Below are 12,592 nucleotides of genomic sequence, written 5' to 3'. Positions count from 1 at the left end.
AAGAAAGAATGGTATGACAAAACAATACCTGTTAATGTACAGGAGAATCTGGCTCCCTCTAGTGGTTTATTATAAATTAGCACTGGTCCAGATAAAGATATACTGACAGCAGCACATGGTAGGAAAAGTAGTATTTGGAAGAAAGTCAAAGTCCACACCATTACACTATACAAAGTGTCCAAATCACTTTCTAACTTATCTCCCCAATTCCTTCCAACAAAAGTTTAGAAAAATGGTATTTTCAGTCATTAAGTCTTCAGCTGTCTTCAGAAATCGCTGATCATTTCCACAGACAAAATTTGCCCATAAAATACTTCCAGTTCCTTGAGCTCGCCAATTACTGCTTTTTCATTACAGACAAAGCAATGTCAGGCTTTCTAAGGATATTATGTGAAAATAGTTTCGCAATTAGAAAAAAAGTCTCTTTTGCTTTACCACTGAATGAAGACGGCTTCTTCTTTTACCCTGTATGTTCACAGTCATCACAAAATGTTTAATCAGTGCACTATTTGAAACCTTTCTCCTTCCTGTCCAGGAAGACTGCAATTTCTTCTTGAAGATACTGCTCACCTAACATCCTGAAACTGAAGCATGACAAGATAGACATATCAACAAAAATGGAAACTGTTTTACTATTACCAGAGACATCATCATCTTCATTCCACCCTGGACGATTCCCTCTTTCTTCCATTATTGTGCTCGTCTTCTTCTTTAACAAATACTGGCGACCAATTGTCATCTTCCCAGCACGTTTTGCTCCTTTCACAATGCTTTTTGAGAAGGTACTATAACGAAAAAAATATTTTAAAAGATAGGTATGTTCTTCTCAATGGCATGTACAGATTTTTATGACAAACTTCCTTACTCAAAGAAAACACATTTCTATTTCTCGTTTCACATAAAAATAAAAACTAACAGAAAAATGACTTCCTATACTAACTTTTAAATGCCATTTTTATTACTTCAAGAGCAATTTATGCCTATTACGTGTAATATAATGAATAGGCAGCCATAATATTTGTTTCAGTATTCATATTTTGCTAGCAATGTAACAAATCTATGAAGCTGAAAGAGTGAGGCAAGAAAGATAGAAATTACCTTAAAGTTTAAAGATTCTATGACTAGCTTGGGATTCTACTTCTATGTGTCAGCAATGCAATAATCAACATAGAATCACTGAAAGTACCATTTTCAGGGGTACTAAACAATGATCAGCCTAGTCCAGTAAAAATTAATGTATAACATGAAATTTAAGAGAGGACCCAAAGCTGAAACTCTAGATGATAAAAGGACAACTATACAGACTCTACTAAGAGAAAAATGAATTCTACTCCACATTCTACTAATACATATTTTAACACACAAGAACTCTGTTTTCATGTTGGCATAGTTCACACAATTGAATATGTTATTAATATTGTATGTATTCAAAAATTTAATTAGATACTTTTTCAAAATTGCTGCAACAATAAGTTTGGATAAATAATACATTCTTATATCAACATTTATTTCATGTCAACCTCCCTTTTATTCTGTAAACATTAAAAGACGGGGAATATCATTTTGTCAGTTCTCTGGAATGTCAAACTAACTAGATGCTTGGAGTTCTGAAAACCTGTCTGATTATTTTAGGAATTTGACAAGAAGTAAACAAAAACATCAGTGATAGAAGAAGCAGGATAACTTTACCGGAATGAAGTGTTCTTTTCTTTTTGCTTTGGTAAAATTATCTGCGGTGCTGTTTGCCCAGCTGCAAATGCAAAAGTGCTGAAGATAGACTGAGGATAACGGAACTTCATTAGCTGTTTCTTAAATATTTCCACCACTTCAGGACTTACTTCTTCATCAAATGCTACTTTAATTAACTGCATATTAAAGACAGAGCACGTTAGGAACTTAAAAAATAAATAAATTTCCAGGATTAAACAAATCAAAAGATTCTAAAATATATTAGCATAATCTTCATACTTAGGCAGTACAATGCATATCAGAAAATACAAATATATACATGTAGGTATATCTTATTGATTTTGAGGGATATTATACAGCTCGTTCAACTTTTTACTTGCTTTTATATTGATGTTGTAATACTAAGATATTTTTACCATGAAGCATCTGGAATTCTCATAACACCAAACACAAAATATTTTGGGTAATCTAAGTGGATGTATTGGCACTACAATATTCACAACAGTTAAAGTGCTAGTCACATGGGATAGCTCAGATCAGAAATATTTTATCAGATTTGCTACATATAGGGAAGCAAAATTGGTAATTTACTCTAATCAAGGCAATGAATTCAGCATTCATATATCACAACCATTATACTTCCATTACTTAGTTATTCCAATTTTTGCCTCGCTTCCAAAAGCATAAAAACAGCTAGTAACAAACAGCCCTAGTGACAGTGAAATCAGATCCTTGGAAAGTAACTAATCCTGTGCTATTCAACACTGATCTATTTATCCCATTAAAAATGCTTTTTGAAAAGTTATTTAAATACACATATATATATTCCTATCATCCTTAGTCAAAAGGATGAGAGTCAGCTCTGTGGTGAAAAGGAATTAAAAAAAAAAAACGGAGAGAGAAAATTGGGAATCTGGAAGATGGCCTGAAGGAGCTTGAAGAATATGGAAAAAGCAAACAAAGATATATTCTAGACCTTTATTTTTGACTGCATACCTATACACCTTTTGACTGTCTTGTTTGTCACATGGAAGGTGGATTTCTCCATGTTTGTTTTTTTTATTTTTTTATTTCACTTGTTTTGTTCTGTAATTATTTTCCAAATGAAAAAGAATTCCAAATGAAAATATCGCTCAAAGACCTCCTTAAGAGGAGTGCTTGAATGTTCAGGGGTTACACTGATACGAAGTTTCAAAGATATTAAATAGCATAACTGCAGGCAAAACACTCTGAAAGTCTTAATTAATAAACAAAGATGGGGCTTGCTATTTCATACTGTATTGAACTCTAGCACTTAGAAAAGGAATGGAAGTAAACTGTTTGCTGATCGTTTTTGTTTTCATAAGCTAGCACAAAACCATGCTAAACAAAAGCAGGGATGATGTTTGACCAGAATTCAGCACTAAAAGCATTGAGCTATGCCTGCATTTAGCACATCATTGAAGTATGCTAACTATCCTGGTAAAAAAATAAAAAAAAATCTGGAAAATAAAAGTTCTCAGTAAGTCCAGTCAAAAGTCCACAAGAACAACTTTTTTTTTTTTGGTTGTTTTACTTATTTGTTATTTCTAGTCTTATGCTCTTGAATACAACATTGAAGGATGTCTAACTAAATACTGTTCTCTATCTAAGGAACCAGTAAAATACTGACAATGTATTTCATTTTCAGACATTGAAAAGAGACTGTTCTCAATGAAAACGTGTTTCTAAAGTTAGCTACCTTGAGAATACATTTCACGTCTTAAGCTCTGAAGTCTGCTTTCAGTCTGTGATATTAAATCCTTTGTCTTCAACTTTTGATCTCTTAGGATTTGACCACATATTAGATTACCACCAATAAGATACATTTAGGAAAGGCTTAAGAGAATTAATGACCCCTTAATCTTACAAGTCCATCTCCGTCAACTGCCCCACAGCAGATGCTTCTAAAAATTCTGAACATGTTGAGGAGGCTTCTAAAGACAGGAGAATACCTGAATCTGTGCAAAAGTTCACACAGAAGCCCATTGGATCTGGCTGCTAATGGCTACATTAAAGATTTCTGGAAGGGCAGATTCCAAATGAGATGTACTATGACCCTCCATTATGGATTTTTCCAGAAAGCCAGTAAAGTGAGAAGTCTTCCACTGGCCTGCCTGGCCTCTGCTTACCCACATGAAGAAATTTTGGACTCAGAATAGCCCTTTACTGGATCCACAGCAGAAAGATGAGGAAAGGAGAGAAAGAAATCAAATACGAAAACAGTAACGCTGTTTCAAATGAGCCAAAAAAAACAAAAGGAATTTCTATGAGAGGACTACACATTCTCTACTGACTTTACAAAGCAAGATACTGAACTCTTCACAAGTATTGGGACGAAGTACTGCTCGTAAGCTGGTTACCTCACACAATTTCACAAAACTTCCTTTTACCTGAAAGGTAGCTGAAGTGATCTGCAAGCCTTCCTGCATACTTTGCTGCAGCTGGTTTTGTATAGTGATTTTCTTCTCCTTTGTAACAGATGCAATAGGAAAGCTCCGGATCACTGTCTGCTCTCCCACTGAGAACCACAGAATTATAGTATTTATGGATACTTGTTTGATCACAGAATCAGATCTGTTTTGGTCACACTGTACTCTGAGCAGACAGGAATTATAATATACAAAGCAATAGGAAAATAACTGCACATAATTAATTTCACAGAAAATGCTTGAAAAGTTGATAAATCCCTAAGTACCATCTATAATCTGAAACATTTACTTTTCCTACTTACTTTCAGTTTGGATGGTTGGAAAAATATTCTCTGAGTTTTTCTGTGTGTTGGAAATAGACCCCAAAAACACAGTTTGGAAAGGGGTCAATAAACAGTTCCAAACGTAATTCATGTTCATATTGCATTATGCACCTTATAAACAACGAAAGTTTTATACTGACTTCTTTACAAATGACAATAAACTTTGAAAGAAAAATTTATACTTCTTTTAATTTGCTTAGAAATGGCAGATGTCAAAAGATGAAAAACTACCACTTAAAACATATTAAAAACAATGCTTAATTTAATTATTATTATAAAATAATATTTTTAAGGACATTACTAACTTATGATTTTTTTTTTTCATTTTACACACTTGCAGCAGTTGAAAAAAAACTGTTGAATGAAAAGAAGTGGTGGAAGTTACACATCACAGACAGTACATATGTTGTCTTTTTTGAAGAAATAAATCCTAGTTAGGTTAAATGCAAAATGAAAATAAAATATTGTCATATCTAGAGTAAAAACCTATAACAAAAGACCATATCAACATGATGACCATGACAAATTACTCTCAGAGGTAGATGCATTTTGATGCTGATGCTTACATAGATGGACATGTCAGCTCAAAGTTTTATCTATTCAAAGTGATTCAAAGTGACACAGTTTTACCACTGTTGAGTTTTTCTTACCCAGCTGATCATGAGGAGTGCCTTTAAATATAATTCTGTAGGTAGTAAGGAACAAAGCTCCTTCAGCAGGGAGGATGTGAGGACCTCCAAGCAGTCCTCCTGTAGCTTCCTCTCTGCCATCAGGATCCAGTAGCACACGGAGACCTTCACAGACAAATTCTTCTCCTGGCAGTAAAGTTGGTCGTAGAATTTTGGGCTGATGCAAGTAAAATAGTGTAAATATGATAGGAATATCAGTGTTATACCTCAGCCTAATTATATTTGGTGTAGAAAGATTCAAAACAAAATTGTTATGAGACTAATTCCAAAGAATGGAGATGGAGTTTGGACTCAACGAAGAGAACTGGGTCTCAAAAAACAGCAGGTATGCAACAGCTTATTTGTGATCAAAAATTTGGCTCTAATAGCTTTCTAAGTTCATATTTCATGAGACCAAAGCCAAGCACAATTTATCGCTTGTGGAATTTTTCTTACAATGTTTTGATGTTTCCTTCTAACACTCTGAAGAGGAAAATAAAAGAAAAAAAAAGATGACTAAACAGCATGATTCTAATACTTGTAAAGAATACAAACATGTTTCATAATACTTGCCTTCTGTATTGGTGGAAGTCTTCTACTCTCACGATGAACAGCCTCCAAAGTCTCTATGTGCATTGCTACAATACCTGGAAATCAGTAATATCACAAATGAAGTCTGGCATAACATGAAAGAAAAAGTTGCAATCTAATTGGAAATCTAATATTCCAAAATTCTTAAATTTAACCATCAAGGAAATAATTAGTTGAAATTCAACAGCAATTATAGTCTAGAAAAAAAATCAGATCTTCTATGTCTACGGAAATTGACTATAACTAAAATATGTATTTCTTCCATCAGGAAAAGAAAAAAAAGGAAAAATGAAAGATTATGAATGCACATTTTCATCACAATTCTTACCTGGTATCATGCAATGAAGACCCTTGATGTGATCCTGCGTAACTCCGCTCTCTGTGCAAACCTTGTCAATAAATCTGGTGATGAAGCGTACAACTGCATTTGCAACATCATTGTTCTCAGAGTCCTCAAATCCACTTTCAGTGTCATAACTCTCTGCAACACTGCCTGCAATACTATGGGCATTAAAAAAAAAGAAATTTCAGAAGTGAAAAATTCAGCTACTGAAACGTATCTGATACCTGGGTAGGACACATCTAAACGGTATCTTTTTCTGAAAACATACACTGGTACAATAAATTACACTGTATTCCCTCTACCATTAACAATGTCAGACTGCATGACAACATAGGAGACTTTTTACTCCGTGAATCTAGTGCAGTGCAGTCAACACGTGAAAAAAAAGCATCAGTTGCCTAGAAGTAAGCATTTTTGTTTTCTCTTTACCATTAAGTTAGGTAGGCTATTTACAACCCACGATAAAACAGAAATAGATATTTTGGTTACATACACAAGGATAAATTAAATGAGTTTTACTGTTGAAGAATAAAGCATTCAAAAGCAAAAATAACCTCGGTGTTTTTGTGCATCAGCTAGAAAATACAAGCAAGTCAGTAGATGTACTTCAAACATCTGAAAACACTCCCCACAAACAGTAGTGCCAGTCAAATCCATACATTGTAACATATGCTACAATCTACATACGGATCAGATCCTAATGCCTGATTTTAGAAGTGCTTTGTCAGCAAAAAAGTTGCAATAGGGAGTTTGAGACCCGTAGCCTATTTACATCATGTCAGCGGCCGCATACAGTGTTCTACAAGTTCATCAAGTGGGAAACTTGACTGATCATAGTTAATAATGAAGACAATAAATAGAAAGGGAAGAAGTCTTGCTATGAAATCCTGATTTGTGTGCTGAGTAAAGTAATTCTCTTAATACTCCTCCTGTCTCCTTAGTATTCTAATATTTTCTCCAGTGGTATAGCCATCTTTCTGACCAAATGTCTTTCTTGAAGCTGCAACAGCACAGAAACTGTTGACCTCGAGGATGTTATACATATGCTTTCTTGAGCGTAGGTTCATGAGGGGTTTTTTTTCAAGTTACAGAAAAACTAACAGTCTCTCTCATCACACACCAGTGTTTGCCTTCAACAGTCACATTAGTAGACTAAAATTCTTACTGAAGTGATAACATTCTTACATTCCCTTAAGTGGAAGTAATTTAGTTTAGATAAAGTTCTACCATTTGAGAGGAATCATGTTAGATTTCTTCTCTCCTTAATTAATTATCTAGAAATAATAATCTTGAAGAGAAGATAATGAAATAATCTTCTATGCAGAGTAAGTCCTGAAAACTAGTATGTTCTCACAAATAGTGCCCCATCATGGTGGATTACCAGTGAATGTGTGTACCCACCTGTTTGTGACAATACTGTTGCTTCCACTCTCCCAGTCACCAGTAGCTGATGCTCTCAATAACTTGTTCTTACTTGTATCTAATGGTACTAACAGGTAAACCATGAGGTTAGCGAAATGAATTGCCTGACTGAAAACTGTGCTTTCCTCATTCTGGACTAGCTCCTGTTGAGTTTGTTTATTAAGAGTTGGCCACAGTCGCAACTGCTCCGCAGCCAGATCCATTGCTGTCTTATCGTGGTCTGGACTTACAGAATTTTTCTCCTAGAAAACATACAAATACACACTAAGCTAAGACTCAGAAACAATGTTTAGTCAAAACAACTTTTAGTCAAAGCTTTTTAAATTAAATTGTTCATTTAAATTCTTCCATTATTTAAATTACATATTTATTTATAAAGAAAAAGCAAGTAGCAACATGCAATAGGATTTAAGAAGAGCATAATTACAGCAACTTGAAGGATTGAAGGTAGCTTACTGAAATGCAGAACTAGCATAGCATGATGTGAACATTTCTAATTCAGTAAGATAATCTCTTTCTATATGATCTTTTATGTTTCTTCAGAGTAGTTTAATGATTTTAATATAACCACTCGCCTTAATTTTTCTACTTAGCTCATATAACAATCAACATTAATCAGATGCAGCTGATTACTGGATGCATGTGATATTCTCCAAGTTTTGAGGATGTTCAGGGTGAGACAAGCTTTTACATGAACAGTTTCCAGATCAGCTGAACCATTCATGCTTTTGCAGGTTGGAGACCAATTCTAGCATTTGCTTGGAGCAAACTAGGTAGATAGCATGTATCCAAATTACAATGCAGTCTGACAGAACTAGAATTAAAAAATCTGGCTGCTGATACAAATGACATAACATCTGCTCTTAATTACTAAAGAACAGTATCCTACTAACGTTTTTTCTTCATACTATGTAAAGTTCAGCTAATTTAACAGACAAACACATGAGAGAGTTTAAGAAAAAAGTTCTAAAAAAGCAGACAATGCCCATCAACAGACACCAGTTTTGGTAACAGTCTAATGCTGCACCTTTAAGTGTGGAGAAAATGATACAAAAAGCAGTAGTACATAAAAATCATAAAGGCAACAAGGGGAGATTCAGGTGTTCACATATTAGCAAAACAGAGCATCTTTTTCTTCAGAAAATTATGTTCAAACAACATATTTACATTAAAGTTGATATTCTAAGAGTGAAATATTTATTTTCAGAAGAGTATATGTAAATATTTAGACATTTTCTTCATCCACATTGAGACTTCCATAGGTTTAACTGGGACATTAACTAATAGTACAGCTTTTTATGCCTTGATATTTAATATATTCTCCTACCTTTTGTCTTGGTTGTACTGCATGGTTGTCTTCTTTGGCTGTAAGGTAGAGGGAACGAACTTGATTTTGTACATTGCTATAAAAGGTGGTTTCCCAAAACTGCTGGTTAGTCCAGATTGGATGGTCCTGTACACATGTGTAAGCAAACTGACTAACTCCAGGTGCTAATTTCTGAAAGACAAAAAGTACGAGACAGACAAAATACTCCTATTATTTTGTTTTGTTTAATCTCTATGACAGGAGTATTGAAAAATTCATCAGATCAGTTGTACACAATGAAACATGCAGCACATCTCATCTTTTGTACTACAGTATAGGAATGACAAATCATCTCCATTTTTGTGCCCTTGAAGAAACTAATGTACAGGAAGTTTGTATATAAGCCTAATGCATGGTGATTCACAGTGGAAAAATGAGACTGGGGGGGAGGGGGAATTATGTGATAATAATACAGAACACAATTCTAATATATTTTCCTTATCAGTAAATTACACCATTGTAGTCCTATGCCAAATAAATAAGTATTAAAACATATGAAAATTGCTTATCATTTTATCTAAAACTTAGAACTACAGCAATGAAACTTCTAAGTGTGCAGGGCAGCTGAGTCCTTCCAAGGCTGCATTTGTTGCAACAGCAAAAGATCAGATAAATCATTAACTACCGCAATGCATGACACAAATTCAGTTCCTGAAATAGTACTAAGGGGAGCCATTCCTGAAGTCACAGGTGTCTGGATCCCTACACTAAGGTCCCAAACAAAAGCAGAATTGTTATACTATCAATATTCGGTATGAACACATCCTTTTTTCAAGTAGGTCTGTTTAATTAAGTGGTGCCAGTCTTTCAACAAGTTGCTTAATATTACTGACAACCATATACAAGGAAAGGAAATTTATTTCAAGGACTCCAGTTATGAAGAATGCAATCTTGTGTGTTCTTACTCTCTGATAAAGTCCACATAATTGAGTTGTATACTGTGCTTAGCAAAGAAGCACGTAATCTAAATATCTGCTCCTTTCTACAGTGGAACTGAAGAATTTAGTACATTACTGGACATTAAACTTAATGACCTTCACTCTCAATATACTACACATACCAAAGTGTACTCTAGAAGTAGAATTGACTTTAATGTTCATATTGTAATACAATTTGTTCTAGAGCATAAATACTACTTCATTTCACATTTATAATTGTACAATTGTACCATCAGCCACTACATATGATCCTTCTTAGTAAGCCCTGGGAACACTTAGGTGGAAGGCTAGAAAATTGTTACTGAAAATTTCAGTGTCTGGTTTACAGATTTTTGGTTTTGCAATTCTTTGAACTGTTTTCCATGCTATGCTCTTCCAAGTACAACATGAACTGAAAGTCCCGATCATGTGCCATTTATTCATTCCCAATCAAAGACAAGGTCCTTTGAAATGGTATGTTTGAAGAAATAATTTGTAGCATGCTACTAAAAATTAGCCAATTGAAATATATTCTTGGAATTAATCAGCAAAAACTGATAAATTTTATTTCACCAAGTACAATTGCATCAACATTCCATGATAACTTTTTTAAAAAACTGCCTATGTGGACGATGCAAATCACATTAAATGAGGTTTTTGTTATTCTATACGGGCTGAAACATAAGATGTTTGTTTAGACTAGACTCCCAGGTTTCAGTTGTGATGCAGCTTATGGCAGCTCACAGGAAATGATATCACATGGCATAGTAATAGCTCCCAGCTTTGAAGTAGCTGTTAAATCACAGAACAGAACAGCTCAGATAGTCTCCTAGTGATCACAGTGTGGTCGAGGTAGGAAGGGCTCTCTGGAGTTTGTCTGGCCCAGCCCCCTGCTTAAGCAGTGCCACACAGAACAGGCTGCCCAGGCCCATGTCCAGATGGCTTTTGAAGATCTCTAGCAGTGGAGACTCCACAACCCTTTGGGCAGCCTGTGCAGTGCCCTGTCACAACCAACCCCTGCAGTAAAGAAGCATTCCACAGTGTTCCGAGGGAACATCCTGTCTTCCAGTTTGTGCCTGCTGCCTCTTGCTCTGACACAAGGAACCACCAAAAAGAGCCTGGCTCCATCCTCTCTGCACTCTCTCTATAGGTACTTACACACATTGATGAGATCCATCATCCCCCCCCCACAAACACTGTGCTTCCTCGCCTCCAGACTGAACAGCCCCAGCTCCCTGAGCCCTCCTCCAAGTGTGAGATACTCCAATCCCTTCATCATCTTTGTGCCCCTTCACAGGGCACTCTCCAGTAGTTTCCTGTCTCTTCTTAGGCTGAGGAGCACAGAACTGAACACAGTACTCCAAGCCTGGCCTTACTTAGTCTGAAAGTTTGAATGGAAGTCTAGAGTCATAACTGTAGGTCAATATGAAGTGCTCCAGAAATAAAAATGAAGCAAATGATTTTCACGTAGGTCTGAATATGACAGAAAAGCTGAGGGGTTTTTAGATACTCGGCCTTCATTCATGATTTAAAACCACTAACAGCCATGTACAAATCACAATTTTTAAAGGACGGAGATTTATGTTCAAGTATAGTGACGTAAATCAGTAGTGACAGTTAACTTCTAGACGACATAAAAATAGTCTGTTTACAAAAGGATGAAAGAAAATCCATTAAAAAGCTAAACTGTCATAAATAATATGATGATGAGAGGGATCTCATCACCTGCTGAAAGTATTGAAACAAATGGCAAAACCTAGTAGTGGCCAGAACACTGAATCAAAGTCAGCTCAGCTCTGCCAATTATTTTGGGCAAAATTGCTTTGGATTTTCACCATGTTTCCATTAATTTATTTGTGAAAAAGCAGTATGAATACCAACCTTAAGAAGTACATGGCTGCTCCTAGGCAGTCAAAATCCCTGCATTAAAATATTCTTGGTACAAATAGAAGCATTCCATGAAGCTTTAAGTGTATATAATATTCTCTACTCTGAGAATGCTTAGTCAGCCTACAATGGAAACTACTCTAGTATGTCAGATGGGCCCCATTGTTTACTGTTGCATTGAAATAAATTTGCACAGGACTTCTCTAATTAAAGTAAAACAGAATTTCAGTGTTTTCTATCAAGCAATGCTAAATATATAACATGAATCTTCACCTACCTTTCCATTGGACAACTGAGCTATACTGACATGTATAGTTACTTTCTCCCTATCCTAATAATTAATTTCTGCCAGACAGGATGAACGCATGAGGCAGCAAAAAAATTTCCTATTTGTAAAGGAGTTCTTAAGAACTTAAAATAAAAAACTTCACAAAAGAAATAAAAAAAAAATAGTTCTGAACAGGAAAAGTCCTTTATCTAAAGCAGTCTGTAATAGCATGAGCATTGAGGTGTAAGTTGCAATAGCACCCTGAAAATGAGTTATATTCTTCTAAGTACTCAGACTTCTCTCAAAAGACTAAAGGTACTTAAACAACAACAAAAGCCCACCCCTCCCAGCCACAATACATATGAAACAAATGTCACACATATAAAAACAATGAATTACATCCTGCAGTCTGAGAAAACACACGATAGACTTGGGACTTCCTATGTGTGACTATATGCAACTTCCTGCCATCAGGCATTATATCTGCATTACTCCCAGAAGCAAGATAGCATCTGCCTAGATGTTTTTCTCCATTTCCTGGCACTGGATACTTCTAGTTCAGAAAATGATACTCGCAGAGCTCCCAGAAGAACTGTGAGGTTCAGGTGCCCAAACAGCTTGTTTATGACATTACACTATTTAGATTGTCCCTTTCTGGGAGAAAAAAA

General features: G+C 35.3%; 1 protein-coding gene across 1 annotated transcript; it reads right to left on the bottom strand.

Moving 5' to 3' along the window:
* On the bottom strand, window positions 1-9,009 carry LOC100542427 (myotubularin-related protein 13-like). Its single transcript, XM_010710936.3, has 8 exons — window positions 8,814-9,009; window positions 7,466-7,728; window positions 6,050-6,222; window positions 5,704-5,777; window positions 5,113-5,308; window positions 4,101-4,228; window positions 1,690-1,865; window positions 1-785 (listed from the first exon to the last, which is right to left on the bottom strand). The coding sequence occupies exons 2-8, from the start codon at window positions 7,687-7,689 to the stop codon at window positions 506-508; spliced, it is 1,251 nt and encodes a 416-aa protein (XP_010709238.1). The 5' UTR covers window positions 7,690-7,728; window positions 8,814-9,009; the 3' UTR covers window positions 1-505.
* Between the last annotated feature and the right edge of the window lie 3,583 nt (window positions 9,010-12,592).

This window comes from Meleagris gallopavo, chromosome 5, assembly GCF_000146605.3.
Source record: "Meleagris gallopavo isolate NT-WF06-2002-E0010 breed Aviagen turkey brand Nicholas breeding stock chromosome 5, Turkey_5.1, whole genome shotgun sequence".
NCBI lineage: Eukaryota > Metazoa > Chordata > Aves > Galliformes > Phasianidae > Meleagris > Meleagris gallopavo.
This window is presented reverse-complemented; position numbering and strand designations above follow the sequence as displayed.